Source organism: Balaenoptera ricei, chromosome 3 (assembly GCF_028023285.1).
Source record: "Balaenoptera ricei isolate mBalRic1 chromosome 3, mBalRic1.hap2, whole genome shotgun sequence".
Classification (NCBI taxonomy): domain Eukaryota; kingdom Metazoa; phylum Chordata; class Mammalia; order Artiodactyla; family Balaenopteridae; genus Balaenoptera; species Balaenoptera ricei.
This window is the reverse complement of record NC_082641.1, coordinates 182,384,598-182,398,976: the sequence shown is the minus strand read 5'-3', so window position 1 is coordinate 182,398,976 and position 14,379 is coordinate 182,384,598. Positions and strand designations below refer to the sequence as shown.

Below are 14,379 nucleotides of genomic sequence, written 5' to 3'. Positions count from 1 at the left end.
CTCCCTCCGGCGCCCCAGCGTGGGGGCGAGGCCCGGGGGGGGGGGGGGTCCCCGCCGTCGTGGTGAATGTACTGACGAGCCGAGGCAGCAGCGCCCACCGCGCCCCCCACGCCCCACTAAGCCCCACGCCCCCATTCCGCGCAATAAACGACAGCATTGGCGCCCAGCCTGCCGCGTCTGATCGCTCTGCCCGGACCCAGCGCGCAGCCCGCCCCTCCCCGAGGCAAGCAGCCCCCACATGGTGACAGACCCTTTATTCACACTCAAGTACAGGGAGGCAGCACTGGCCGTCAGCTGAAGAAGTACGTGGAGTGCTTCACCTGCTCCAGGTTGAAGGTCCCTGCGGAGCGGAGCAGAGCAGAAGGCTGGGGGCGGGCCCTGGGGAAGGCCCTGCCCCCAGCCCTGTGAGGGGCCGTCCAGCCCTGGGCCTCACCTGCCTTGGGCACAGACAGCAGCGTGTCCATCAGCCTGGAGACCCAGATGCTCTTGGAGGTCCTGAAGGCAAAGGCGGGGTGGGGGTAAGGCCGGGGCGGCCTGGGGAGGGAGCGGCCACTGCGGTGCTGGGCTGGGGGGGCCTCACCTGGGGTCGGAGCAGAACCGCTTGATCAGGAACCTGGACAGGTTGTGGAGAATGGGCTGGCTGTGCAGACGGACGAACTGCTCACGGCAGACCTGCGGCGGGGGGGTGGGGGTGGGGGTGGGGCGTCAGCAGCCAGGAACCAGGCCCAAGGGGCAGGGGGACCGGGCTTCCCAGGTCAGGAGGGGTTGAGGTTGGGGGCGCGAGAGCCGGGGGTGTCCGCCCTAGTGGGGGTGGGCCTGCACCTGGTTCATGACCGCAACGTCAGCGGCGTGGGTCCAGAAGCAGTCGTGCACCGAGACGAAGGTCAGGCCCTTCCTGCAGCAGCAGTGAGGGGCCCCCGTGGAGAGGCCACGCCTTGAGGTCTCCTCCCTCACAATCCACACCCCCCCGCCGCCCAGCACTGGCCCAGCACTGGCCCAGCTCTCATCTCAAGCCCCTCCCCACCGCTCAGCCGGGGGCGCCCACTGTCCAGTGACGCCCACTCTCCTCTCGCCCCTCACCCCCGCGCACTCCAGCAGCTGTCTGTGCGCCACACGTGCCCCTCAGCAGGCAAGTGACAAGTTCTCCTCTTAGGAAGAAGCCTCTTTGCCACCCTACCCTCAACTGCCACCCAACTGATTCTCAGCTTCCCGTAGGGGGTGGCTGAGGCTGGGCCCCCTTCCACCACAGGGCTCCATCCCAGGGGTCCCCAAGCCACCCCAGGGGGGCACAGAACACAGAACCCCCACAGCAGTCTGGCTCAGTGCGGCCACACCCCCCCCCACAGGAGCAGCCGTTTCTAAGAGAACCGTGAGAAACTAGACACCTCTGCCTGCCCCGGCAGGTCCACACACATCAAGAGCAGGCCACACAGCAGGCCGGGCCCGGGGACCCTCCGAGGGCCAGCTTCACACTTGGAGCCCCTCCCCCGCCCAGTCAGCCGCATCCCAACCCCTCCCTGCCTCGCGGCCTGTCGCCTCCGGGGCACCAGGTCCCCCAGGCCCCCACGGCTTCGGTCCTCGCCTGACCCCATCTCCAGCGGGCGGCACCCACCGCGGGGTCCCCAGCCCTGGTGCACCTGTAGCAGTGCAGGGCCGTGAGCATCATGTGCGAGGAGTCCAGCGAGTGGATGAAGTTGGGCGGGAAGCCGTTCTTCTGCTTCAGCGTATTGGGCTTCCTGGGGGCGGGGTGCAAGGTGGGGGACTCTGGAGCCTCAGCCCGGCCCGGCCCGACCCCAGTGGCCTCCCGGCCCAGGCGCCCCGGCCCCGCCCGCCCGCCCCCCGTGCACTCACTGGCTGGTGTCCACGCTGCTGCTGAAGGTGAGGCTCTGGAGCCCGCCTTTGATCTGCAGGGTAGGGGCGGTAGGGGCAGGGGGCGCTGAGTCCTGCCTGGCGCAGCGGGGGCGGGGGCGGGGCAGGGGCGGGGCTGCACATACCATGACCTTGGAGTCACGGTGGTAGGGCTGGATGATGGGGATGCCCAGGGGCGTGACCCACTCCACGGCCGAGCCCGTGTGGGAGATGAGCCGGGCGCTCTCGGTCAGCCAGCGCTGCAGGGGTGGACACCGGGCTCAGGGGGGGCCGGCTCTGGGGAGCCACGGCCGAGGCGGGGGCAGGGGGAGGATGAGGCCTCACCTGGATGGACCGGGTGCCCGAGAACATCTCCTGCAGGCTGTTGAACACCTGGCGCACGAGGTAGTGAGAAGCCTCCCACACGAAGTCCTGGGGAGAGGGCGAGGGGAGGGCGTGGGCGGGGCCCAGGTTCCCGCCACGACGCCTGATGGCCCTGGGCCAGTGACCTCGCACACTCTGAGGGGGTGGGCTCGCTCCCATGGACCCCGCTGGAGGACCCCACGGTGGGCAGAGACAAGACCCTGTGTCAGGACCGCCTGCTGCCCAGCGGCCACCTGCTACCGGACAGTGGCCGGCAGGATCTGGAGTCTCGGCCCCGCGCACCTGGGGGAAGTCGTGGATCTCCCGGAGGCGCTTCTCGATCTGCAGGCGGCCCCCGTAGCGGGTGACCCCGTACACGACGGTCATCACCGTCTGCTTGACCACCTTGCGGCTGATGAAACCCTGCAGCACCTGGGCCACCCGCACACCCTGTTCGGCGTCCTGCCTGCGGAACACCTCCACCTGGAGGAGCGGGGGTCAGTGGGCAGGGCCCTGCCCACCCCGAAGCCACCCACCCCGAGGCGCCTTCTCTTCCCGTGGACCTCACCATCGCCCCCCGACACGTCCCCCAGGAACCCTGCCTGACTGCCGGGTCACGTGACAGGTGGCGGCCGTGGCAGTGGGGTCCACAGCACCCAGATGTTCGAAAGACAGACCCGGGTGGGTCTGGGGGATAAGAGCAAGCGGGGGCGGGGTGGGTGCGCACCTGTGCAGCCACCTCACTGTACACGTCCTGCGGCAGGTCCAAGGGCAACAGGTTGACGGAGGCGGCCCCCACGCTGTCCCGGCCCAGGGCGGCGTAGTGCTGCAGGCCGTTACAGGAGCCATCCTGGGCGACGGGTGGAGGGTGAGGAGCAGGGAGCGAGGGGCGGGGCAAGGCGAGCTCCAGGCTTCCCCAGCTCGGCTCACGGGGTGCTCCCTGGACCTCCCACAATGACAGGCGGGCATCAGCCCCCACAAAGCGGAACCGAGGCACAGAAAGGGCGGGGGGGGGGGGGGGGCGTGTCTGCACAAGCTGCTCACCGTGGGAACACCAGCCTGTCAGAGTGGGATGGGCAGGTGCCGGGCACCCGTGCCATCCCTCGGCACCTCAACCCGAGCGAGACACCTTTGGCAGGCGCCCACAAGGGCCGGGCACGCTCCACACCGGAGTCCCCCAGCTCACCTGGTGAACCGGGAAGTGGGAGACATAGGCGGTGGGGTCGGGGGCACGCACCGCCTGGGCGACCTCCATGCAGCAGGCCAAGGCTTGCCAGGGCTCGTCTGCCTCCATCCACCACTTGCGGCCCTGCAGGAAGCAGCGGGCTGGGTGAGGCCAGGCCCGGTGGGGTCAGAGCCAGCCTGGGGGCACTTCCTGGGCGGGCCCAGGTGGCGTGGGGACACCGGGAGGCCCTGAATGGCGTGGAGAGAGGACAGGAGTGATAGACCAGGGAGGGGTCAGCCTGGAGGGAGGCCTATTGTGGCATGGGAGGCTGCCGATGGCCCAGGACAGAGGGAAAGACAAGCAGAAGGGTGCCTGGGAAGAAGCAGGGGGTGGGGGGTGCCTGCATGGGTCTGAGGTGGGCGCCACGACGGCCAGGAGAGCGGTCAGGGGTCAGGGGTCAGGGCCCAGCCGCTGTCCTCCCCACGCCACCCACCGTCATGGGCCGGTCCGCCGAGTCTAGGATGTCCTCCATCAGCTCGTCCGCATAGTCCCGGCGTGCCTGCAGCGACTCGCGCTTCTTGAGCCCTGTGAGGTTGACCAGGTGTATCTTGAGCCAGTTGAGGCCGTGGGGGCCGAGTGGGCGGCCCTGGGCGAACTCCAGCAGTGCGCGGGCCAGGTCACTGCCCAGGTGGTTGAAATGCGGTGAGCAGGGATAGGTCCGGCCGCGGAAGTCCATGTTGTGCGGCAGCCAAAAGACGCGGTGCCGCAGGTGCTGGGCCAGCGACAGGCGGTACAGTGCATCGGCGCGCAGGCTCTGCATCTCCCGTGCCACCTTCAGGCGCCGGGCCAGCTCCCGCCGCATCTCAGCCTTTTCGGCAGGCGAGACCTCGGGCAGCAAGCAGCCCTTGGGAGCCTGACGGCCCTCGGGTGGCCGGGGGGCCTCGGAGGGCGGGGCGGGCACACCCAGGCGAGGGCAGCCCTTGTCAGTGAAGAGCTCCAGCACCAGGTCCAGTATGCGCCCGTTGACCCGCCAGGCACAGTTGCCCAGCTGGGTGAGGGCATCCAGGGCACCGTGCAGCTCGGCAGGCGGGCAGCGCTCCAGCAGGAGCTGGTGCTGCTGGCTGCCCTCCACAGAGCGCATCATCTTGGTGGGGCTCAGCAGGAAGGCACCCGAGTGGGGCGACGTCCAGGGCAGTGGTGGGCACAGCATGGGCACGTCCGTCGACTCAAAGGTCAGCGTGCGCTCTGCCGCCGTCTCCAGCAGCTGCGTGAAGGCCGGGTGAGGCTTCAGGATCCCGATCTGGGGGCGGGGCAGGCGGAGAAGGTTCGGGGGCTGCCCCAAAGGCAGTGGAGGAGGGCCCTGGGGTCCCCTCAGATGCCCCGACCCTGAGACCAGGTCCAGGGCCACAGCACCATTCTGGCAGGATCCCACCATGGCCCCGGGGCCCTGCACCACCAGGAGCCCGCGGCCTCCCCGCAGGCCCGTCCCCACAGTGGCCCACCTGGCGGAAGCTGCGGAAGGAGTACACGTGGTAGAGCACGGGGATGAGCGTGCCTGGGCTCCGGGGCGCCGCCAGGCTGCTGGGCATCTGCGCGGCCCGCACCAGCACCTCCGCCAGCTGCTTTCCCAGCTGCACCACCACTGACACGGGCCAGGGCTGCTCGTGGGGGGCCTCAGGCGCCCCCAGTGCCTCCCAATGCTGCCGTGGCAGGCATGGTTCCGCCACCTGCAAGCGGGAGGGTGGCTCAGGGGGATGAGGGTCTGGGTGCAGAGCTGGAGCCCTCCGCCCACCCCCAGGGAGGGGTGAGCTGACTGCTATCCCAGGGCTAGGTGAGGAAAATGAGGTGGAGTCTGGGGGCAAATCTGGTCGCCTCAGGAAAGGGGAGAGGAGAGAGGGGAGGGGACCTCCGCTCAACGCCTGGGTTTCCCCACCCAGGCTTCCTGGGCCTCACCTGGGTGTCGGAGGCCAGCAGGTGCAGGTACTTGGAGTAGCGCTGCTCCAGTTCCTGCACCTCGTTTCTGAGCTGCTTCCTCTTGAAGACACGCAGACCCAGCTCGTGCGCCAGGAAGAGAAGTGACTCTCCTTGCGCGGGCAGCGCCTGCAGGGTCTGGAGGGCAGCGAGCGCCATGAGCCCCGCGCTCCATGTGGACCCCACAGGCACACCCCCAGCAGCCCCTCCCCCCGGCCCCGTGCGCACCTGCAGCAGCACCCCCACAACCTCCTTCTCGCTGAGCAGGCACAGGTACGGGAAGAGTGAGAGGCGGCCTTCTCGAGCAGCGTGGGCCTCGCTCTCCTTGGTCTCTTGCAGCTCCCGGTACAGCGCCGTCCTCCATCGGGTGCGCAAGCCTGCCAGGGTCTTCCGCTGGGGGGAGGGGGTACACAAGGAGTCACCACCGTGCCCACGCAACCCTGCAGCCCGCGAGGCCCCAGCCCTACGCCTGGCAGTGCCTGGCTCAGTGGGGGTGGGGTGGGGGGGTGCCGTGCAGCCGGCCTCCCCCACGCGACCCTGCCCAGGCAGGGGACGCCCAGCTCGGCCGGAGCGGACCACCCCCCAGCCCCTTACCGCATGCAGGACCTCCTTGGTCAGCAGTGGAACCTTCTCCACGGACTCCACGGTGACAGTGGTGGCCATCTCCACGCGAAGCTGCTGTCGGAAGAGGCCCTGCAGCTCCTTCAGGGACAAGTGCAGCCTCGGGTAGGACACAGTGGGGTCCTGCTGGTGGCAACAGGCTGGTGGTGAGGTCCCGGTGCCTGACCTCTCGACCTGAGTCCCCCAGGGTTCCATCCACACCCGAGGTCAAGAAGAGCAGCTGCCCACCCTACACGTGCCAGGACCCCCACCCGCCCCCATGGCAGAATCACAGTCATTTTCCCAAGTCTCCTGAAAATCATCCATCCTTAACGCTGGGGGGAGAGCAGGGCCCAGGACAGTGAGACAACGATGCTGGTGTAACCGCATCTGCTGGCCTTGCCAGGCGGGCAGGACGCCCAGGAAGACAGTGCAAGTCCCCGGATGCTGCTGTTTTCTCTTTAAACTTGCAACTGTGTGAACGTGTGACCCTTCCAAAAATAGATAAATTAAAAATAGCAAAACCCAACACACTGAGAATCCAAAATATACATCTACACAAAGACCTGTCCACAGCCACAGCAGCACAGTTCACGATGCTTAAAAACTAGAAACGACCGAAGTGTCCATCAACAGATGATAGATAAACACAATGTGGTCCCTCCACACACGGGAACATCACTCAACCCTGAGAAGGGGTGAAGCCCTGACACTCGCTACCGCGTGGATGGACCCTGAGAACATGATGCTCAGTGAGAGAAGCCAGACACAGAAGGACACACAGGGTGTGATTCCATTGATGGGAAACGTCCAGAACAGGCAGATCCACAGAGAGTTAGTGGCTAGTGGTTGTCAGGGGCTGGTGCGGGGGGTGGGGGGGTGGGGTGGGGGTGGGGATGGGGACTGACTGCTGATGGGGACGGGCTTCCTTTTGGGATAATGGAATGTTCTGGAATTACATAGAGATCAACGTACTAAAAAAAAAAAAAAAATACTGAATTACACTTTAAAAGGTGAACTGTAGAACAGGAGAATTATGTCCCAGTAAAAAGAAAAAACCCAGTGCCTCAAGGTGTCATGCTCTACTCCACCCTGGGAGGCGATGCGGCCTCGCCCGCTGCCTGCCGCCTGCGGAGTTAGCTGTCCAGTCTTATTTAGGGAGGGCACACGGGCCCTGCGACACCCCGACGCTCGGCCCACGGCTGCATTGCCACGTGGAAACCGAGGACGGTGCAGCGTGGGCCCCCCACAACAGCCTCCCTCCCGCCAGCATGGGGTTGGGTGGGGCCGACCCCGCCAAGAGAGACGGGGAGGGGCCGAGGCGCCCGGAGACAACACCTCCCCCCCGGCCCCCCGCTCCCGGCAGGTGCCAGGCCACAGGCCCCAGCTCACCTTGGCGTAGATCTCCCGGAGCAGCGGCGAGGTGTTGACCTGGGGCGGGGGCACGGGCGGCCGCGGGGGGGTGAAGGCGGGCTTGGCCTTGCGCACAGCCCGCAGGAGCTCAGCCCGCTCCTCGGCGCTCAGCGGCCCAGCCGTGAAGAGCCCCTGCAGCTGTAGCCCGTCCTGCGCCATCTGCTTCAGGCACCTGCAGGGCACACACACCCGGCTCCCAGCGCCGGTGCCCGGGGAGCCCCAGGGATCCCAGCCCCCAGCTCAGCCAGGCCACCCCACACCGACCCACCCACCTTCGGATGGTGCCAGCATCCTGGTCCAGGCGCCCCATGCACTGCAGGGCAGCTGCGTAGGACCGCAGGTCCGGGGCGAGGCCGGCATCTTTCAGCATGAAGAACACGTACATCAGCTCTTTGAAGGAGCCCTGGGGGAACCAAGCGGGGTGAGGGCCTGCGGGGGGGCCGGGTGTGGGCGGAAGGGAGGCCCCAGCTCGGCCCACAGTGCTCCCTGCTGCCCACCTGCTCCTCTACCCAGTTTCCCGACGACCGGGCCTCCTTCCTCCACACAGGCCTCCCCGCTACCTTCCCCTGCGGTTTTTCCTCCAGCCCACTGGTGGCTCAGGAGAGATGCCACAGACCCTTCCAGAGAGAGGCATTCCCAGCACCCCGCCATGTGTCCTGCACCCTGTCTGAGAGGTGCTGCCACCCCAGACCACGTGCCAGCAACTGGGTCCTAGGTGCTTGTCTGCACGGCCCGGGGTGCGATCAGTCCGGTAGTCACCAACCATACCGGCCACTTAGCTTAGTTTAAATTAAATACTCGGTTCAGCAGCAACAGGAGGCTGGAGCAGATGAAGAACACTGGCAACGTCACAGAAAGGTCTACTGGACGCTGCTGGTCTAGATTCAGCCCATCTATCCTACCTCTAAAAACTCACAGTAGGAGTACTTCCCTGGTGGCGCAGTGGTTAAGAATCCACCTGCCAATGCAGGGGACACGGGTTCGAGCCCTGGTCCAGGAAGATCCCACATGCCGCGGAGCAACTAAGCCCGTGCGCCACAACTACTGAGCCTGCGCTCTAGATCCCACGAGCCACAACTAAGACCTGATGCAGCCAAATAAATAAAAAATGGAAACAACTTTTATTAAAAGAAAGAAAAAAAAAAAAAAACTCAACAGTAATGTCACCACCACCATGAAAACATGCACTCGACCCTTCACAGTGTTAAACACACACACACATGGGGTTGGAGCCCTGGATTACAGCCCTCACTCCTCCCAAGATGGGAAACCCGAGGCGCAGAGGGAAGGGAGGGGTGTGGCCACGGGGAGCACACGGCAGAACGGGACTAAACTCAGGTCTGGGTGGCAGCCAGGCCTGCTCGACATAGGCTGGCTGCCTAGGGCCCCCAAAACTCACATCCACCTGGAACCTCAGAAAAGGGCCTTATTTGGAAACAGGGTCCCTGCAGGTGCAGTTAGGATGAGGTCACACTGGAGGAGGCCGTGTGACCACTGAGGCAGAGATCAGAGGGACGCGGCCACAGCCCAAGGGACATCGCAGACCCAGGAGCTGGCAGAGGCGCGAAGCACCCTCCCCTGGAGCCTCCAGAGGGAGTGGGGCCCTGCCACGCCCTGACCTCGGACGTCTGGCCGCTGGGACTAAAAGAAAACAAACTTCTGCTGCTTTAAGCCTCCCGGTTTGTGTTCATTTGTTCGGCAGCCCCCGGAAGCTCATCTAATCAGAAATATGCTGCCGTAACAGGACCCTTTGTTGGGGGGACGCCGGAAGCCAGAGACCTGGGAAGGCAGACTAACTCCTGGGAACTGAGTGCCCTCCTGCAAAGACAATGCAGGCAAGAAGCTCCCTGTGACTGTCGCTGTGGAGCCCCTGGAAGCCTCCCAGCGCTATCAGGCGGCTCTGGGCCGCGTTCTGTGCGTGAGTCAGCACAGCGAAGTCCCTGCCGCCAACCTGCCTTAGCGAGTTGCACCTGTGTCTTCACACAGCTGTTTCCCTTGTTTGCCCGGCACTAACGCTTTCCCTGCTGCTCCTCAAATGAGGCCACAGACCCACGGGAGGGAGGGTGTTGGGGAAGTTCTCACCGCAAGGGCACTTAAGCAACTCTCCTAAGCAGCCACGGGTCAGAGGAGAAATCGCAGGAGAAAACAGAAAACGTGGGAGAGGGAAGCAGCTAAAGCTGTTCCCAGAGGGAAATTCACAGCTGTGAATGTCTGCATTAAAAGGAAGGATCCCACCTAGGAAACTCAAGACAAGAACAAGCTAGATGGAAAGCACTGAGGTCGCAGCCCCAAGAAGGGTCTGCAGCGCCCCTCACACCAGAGCCGTGGTCAAGTAACCAGAAGGAAATGCTCTGAACCAGAGCACAGCTTCTTCCTGCTCTTTTGGTCATTTTCCCACTTTGCTTTGAAGGCCACGTGTGACTCATAATCGACAAGCCTAAAGAATTATTAAAACAATAAAAGACAAAGGCCTGAGCCCTGGGGCTAAAAGACAAGGGTTCGAATCTAAGTGCCCCCAAGTTGGCTTCTGCCTCTGGCCCCGGGGCACTCGCTCCCGGGGCCCAGCCACTCACCTGGCGAGCCCAGCCGAGCATGACCATGTTGTACATGGAGAGTGTGAGCAGCCGCTGCTGCTGGGACTTGCTGTGGTGGGTGACCAGCACGTGGTGGGCCAGGGGCAGGTTGCCCGTGAGCAGGCAGCACTCAAAGAAGGACAGGAGCCTCTGCCGCTGGCCCTCCAGCCGCGACTCGGGGCCTCTGTCCGCCGGGGCCGCCGCCGCCTCGCCGCTCCGCCCCTGCGGGGCCTCCTGCAGCAGCTGCGCCAGCTGCTCCTCCCACGGGCTCCGGGGCGCCCCCTGCTCCCAGTGCTGCAGCTGGCTCGCCAGCTTCCTGCTCAGCAGCCGGGGCTCCGAGCGCAGCTGCTTTTGCCAGGCCACCTTCTCCACGTGCTTCTGCAGCTTCCCCTCCAGCCGCTGCTTGCGCCTCTCCATCAGCCGCTGATCGTCGTCCAGTTTCTGCGCCCAGCGGCTGCTGAGCATGGGGGCGGCCCCCTCGGCCCCTGCCTGGGCCTGCCTGGGTGGCTGGGCGCCGCCAGCCTCCGGGGCTCGAGCCACGGCCACCCTCTTGGCCACCCTCTTCACCGTCACCTCTGCCACGCCCTCGGCCTGCAGCTGCCGCACCCGCGCCTTGAGCACTGTGGGGCAGAGGGCGAGACGTCAGGGGACCCCGCTGCCCAGGAGGCGAGAGACCTCAGCCCTGTGTGTCTGCTGACCACCGCAAACGTCCCTAGACTTACCTCGTCGGCCACGCACGCCCCGCCCACGCAACCAGCACCCATCCACCCGAGCCACTCGAACCCAACGTCCCGAACAGGCTCCCGGTGTTGCCCACAACCTGCCTCTCTGCGTCCTCCCCCACCCCCCCAAGCTCTGTCCTTCCCAGCCCGACCAAAAGTCACAGGTCGTCTGCGACTCTCGCCCTCTACATGCAGCCCGTGAGCGCCTCCTCAGGGCTCTGCCTTCAAAATCCACCCGGGTGCCGGCGCCTCCCTGCACCTCCCACCCCCACTCCATCTGTAATGGCCTCAGGGCCTTTGCACGTGCCATTATCCCCCCACACACAGACAATTCACAGCCCGCCGCTGCCCTGTGCCACTTCACCGACAGTCAGCTCTCAGGACCTGGGGCAATTCTGTTCTACAGAGTTTCAGGCCACTGAGCTGGTGAACAGGGAACCACCACTCCCAGGCAAACACGGGGCTCCTGAGAGCCCATGGTCACATTTCCATCAACAGGTCCACACATAACCCTGTTTTGTGAGTTCTCATCTGAGATATCTTACTTCCTGTGTACTGCTGATTCACTAACATTGAACTCACAGCCAATACTTCTACAACTCATTCCTCAACAAAGCTTGTCGAACACGCAGATTTTCTACAAAAGGCACGTCACAGCCCCCTTGAGCTGAGGAAACTAGACAGCACCCCAGCACCACGCCTGGGGCCATTTTAAACTGCAGAACCACCAACAAACAGCACAAAATGCAAAAACATGGCACCAGATACACCCTGAAAAGGACGCCTGTTGACAGGGAGTCGCCCAGCTCCACCTCAGCTGGGAAGGCATGCATTGGCTTTGGGGTTACAAGTTCAGCTGGTAGGAGACTTTGCAAACACAGAATCCACGAACGTGAGGACCAAGGGTATCCATCTCCTGCCTGCGCCTGTCTCACTACAACATCGGCCCCGGAGAGAGCTGGCCCAGAGCAGAAACACAGGTGCGGCCCTGGCCCCAGTGACCGGAGACTCAGCAGACCCTTTCTGCACGTGCGGGAGACTGTCCGGCGGCAAAGCGTGGGGCAGGACACGAGGCAGAAGCCGGATGTGGGCACAGGTTTCCCTCGGAGGCGGCCGCATCTGAGCCACCTGGGGGGTGACCCGGGACAAGCAGGTGCAAAGCTCCTGATGCCAGAAGCCGAGGAGGTAGGCAAAGGCCCGGAGGTCTATGGCCCTCAGTGGGGGTCTGGAGATTATTCTGTGAGAGAGGAAACAGTTGGACGGTTCAAGGCTGGGGAGTGAGATGAAGTGATTCAGATTTCCAGACCCTGGGCTTAGCTTTAAAATAATGAGATGGGTGAGAAACGAAAGAAGGTTGCTCTTGAAGTGCGTGGGACCTGTGGCTTCACTTCTGTGTGTTTGGGGTTTTCTGAAATTAGGTGTTTTTCAAAGCCTCCCCCACCCCACTCCTGGCTGGGGGACACACACTGGACGAGGGACAGGAGGGGAAGCAGGAGGCACTGGACGTCTGGGAAGGAGAGGACAGTGAGGTGGCGAGAAGGACAGATGCCCCCCACTTGCTACAGAGGCCGCCAGGACCTGGCTGTCCGTCCCAGGTGACAATGACCACAACTAGACCCCATCATGCACCCAAGCCCAGGAAGCTGAGCCAGGACCACTGAGCTTGGTCAAGTCACAGCTCAAAGCCCAGCTCTGCACGTGCAGCGGTGTGTGGCCTTGAGCCAGTCTCTCCAGCCACAGATCTGGGCCTCAACTGTCTCATCTGGAAAGGGGGAGCCCCTGCTGGGACGAGGGAACTACAAGAGCTCGCTGTGTACAGCACTCGCTTCACCGTGGGGGCCCTCGGATCACCAGAGAGCGGGACCCCATGAGTCACCCCACCTTACAGACTGACATCCCTTCTCACCGGGGTCACTGTGGGGAACCAGGGAGGCGGCTCCCAGCAGCGCTGCCGACGGGGGGGACAGTGAGGAAGGGGCTTCAGGCCCCAGACCTCGGGGGTCAGGCTCACCCTCCAGCAGCTCGGCATGGCCCCAGTCCTTCCGGCGGTCCTGCTCACAAGGGCTGGCAGTCGAGCTCCTCTTAAGGCCCCAGACGCCACCAAGGGCCCCTGCAGGAGAGACCAGGGAGGCTGAAGGAGGCGGGCATCAGGGGTGGGGGAGGGAGGGCCCTCACAGGGTCAGGAATCGCAGGATCCGGGGCAAAGGAACCCTAAAGGCAGTGGGAACTGTCAGTGGTCACCGGTCTCACACTGGAAAGAAACTAACAGGACAAAAGTGAAGGGGACACCACGGGCAAAGGAAAAAAGAAAACTGGGGCGTGGGGTGGAGGATAAAATGTTCGTCGAACTAAGGCACAGACAATTCAAAGGTTAAAAACCCTAAACCGTAAGTAGTGGGTCATGGGGCTCCAAAAGAAATCAAGGGTCGAAGATCAAAGTGCCCCGCCGACTCCTGTCCGGAGAGTGGGCCAAGGACGAGTGAAAGCTGCGGCGAGTCACTGGGTTCCCCAGAACTCCCAAGGGCAAAGGGCAAAGGTCGGAGGGAGCTGGATCCCGAGGGTCGAGAAGCCAAAGGTCACGGCCGCGGGTGGGGGGGCAGGGCAGCGGTCCCGGGACTCCCCTTCATTACCTTCCTCGGCCAGGAGGCCGGGGGCGCCCGCCGGCCACAGGGCCCTCCCGAACCCCGCCGCGCCGCGGCCCCAGCGCACGGCAGACATGCTGCCAGCACGCGGGACCACCGCGCCGCCCGCGCCCGCCGGGAGTTGTAGTCCTAAGGCCTACGGCGGCCGCGAAGGGACCACGCGCCTGGAGAGCGCCGACAGAACCACAATTCCCAGGGGGCAGCGGGGCGCCGGAGGCGGGGGGCATGCGCCGGTGGCGCCCTCTGATTGGCTGTTCGCTGTCGAGGCGGGGCGGGACAGAGCCGTTGCTTGGGCAACACTGCGAGAATCTAAGCCATCTTTGGGAGGACCCGGAACCTGGGTTTTGTTGTTGTTGTTGTTTAAGGAATACTCGCCAAATAATTAGGACAGCGTTCTGCAATTTAGAGATTCCTATCCGCGATCTTCATTGATCCAAAGATAGCTCTGGGGAGGGAACTATTACTGTCTCCGGTTTATTGTGGAGGAAGCTGAGGTTCAGAGAGGTCAATCAAGTTCCCCAAAGACACACAGCACAAATGTTAGAGAGACTGGAATGAAGGCCCACATCCGTCTGACTCAAAGTCGCAGAGCCAACGGTCAGCTGGGTCATCGTGTTTCCTGGACATTTCCCTCATTCACTCTTTCTGGCCTCAGTTTACCCACTAGTTCCCAAGGCCAGGGACGGAGTGGGGCAGAGAGTGCAGACTCACCTCTAACTAAGTTGATTTGATGACAAGTGGAATGAAATAATCCCTGGAGCCTGGAGCATCTCAGCCCTGGTCTCCAGGGAGATCCCACTCAGGAGTAAGCAGGGCCAAAACTTTAGAATCAGACCTGGAAGGCATGCCTCACCTTATCATTCAGTTGGGGAAACTGAGGTCAGGGGAGGGAGCGTCTGCTCTGGGATTGGCCGGTATGTGAAGGATGAGAATAGGCACACATGGTGTAACTGCGCTCCAGGCAGCAATCAAAGCGAGTGCAAAGGCCCTGAGAGGCAGGAATAACTGTGGAAAGTTGGAATTCGAGCAGTGTTTGGGAGAGAGGAAGCAGAGGCAAAGGTGGAAGGGTGCTCAGGGGCCAG

General features: G+C 63.8%; 1 protein-coding gene across 2 annotated transcripts; it reads right to left on the bottom strand.

Annotated features, from left to right (window-relative positions):
- Positions 1-239: 239 nt before the first annotated feature.
- Positions 240-13,403, bottom strand: POLRMT (RNA polymerase mitochondrial). 2 transcript variants are annotated; one of them, XM_059919018.1, is made up of 21 exons: positions 13,286-13,403; positions 12,667-12,765; positions 9,934-10,553; positions 7,633-7,763; positions 7,340-7,532; positions 5,942-6,094; positions 5,576-5,740; positions 5,330-5,485; positions 4,879-5,103; positions 3,870-4,676; positions 3,398-3,520; positions 2,939-3,061; positions 2,515-2,694; positions 2,194-2,280; positions 1,995-2,108; positions 1,852-1,904; positions 1,638-1,736; positions 823-895; positions 581-672; positions 434-495; positions 240-340 (listed from the first exon to the last, which is right to left on the bottom strand). In XM_059919018.1, the coding sequence occupies exons 1-21, from the start codon at positions 13,371-13,373 to the stop codon at positions 291-293; spliced, it is 3,693 nt and encodes a 1,230-aa protein (XP_059775001.1). In that variant the 5' UTR covers positions 13,374-13,403; the 3' UTR covers positions 240-290. The 2 variants fall into 2 exon arrangements, with proteins under 2 accessions (XP_059775001.1, XP_059775002.1); XM_059919019.1 differs by having other exon boundaries at positions 5,942-6,091.
- Positions 13,404-14,379: the final 976 nt, after the last annotated feature.

Bases quoted from the DNA above. Each gene is read 5' to 3' on its own strand.
- POLRMT (XM_059919018.1), bottom strand. From the start codon at position 13,373: ATGTCTGCCGTGCGCTGGGGCCGCGGCGCGGCGGGGTTCGGGAGGGCC. The intron at 7,764-9,933 runs GTGAGTGGCTGG...TGGTTCCCCCAG, and splicing joins TGCTCGGCTGGGCTCGCCAG to GGCTCCTTCAAAGAGCTGAT. The intron at 6,095-7,339 runs GTGAGCTGGGGC...TGTTGCCACCAG, and splicing joins TCCGGGAGATCTACGCCAAG to CAGGACCCCACTGTGTCCTA.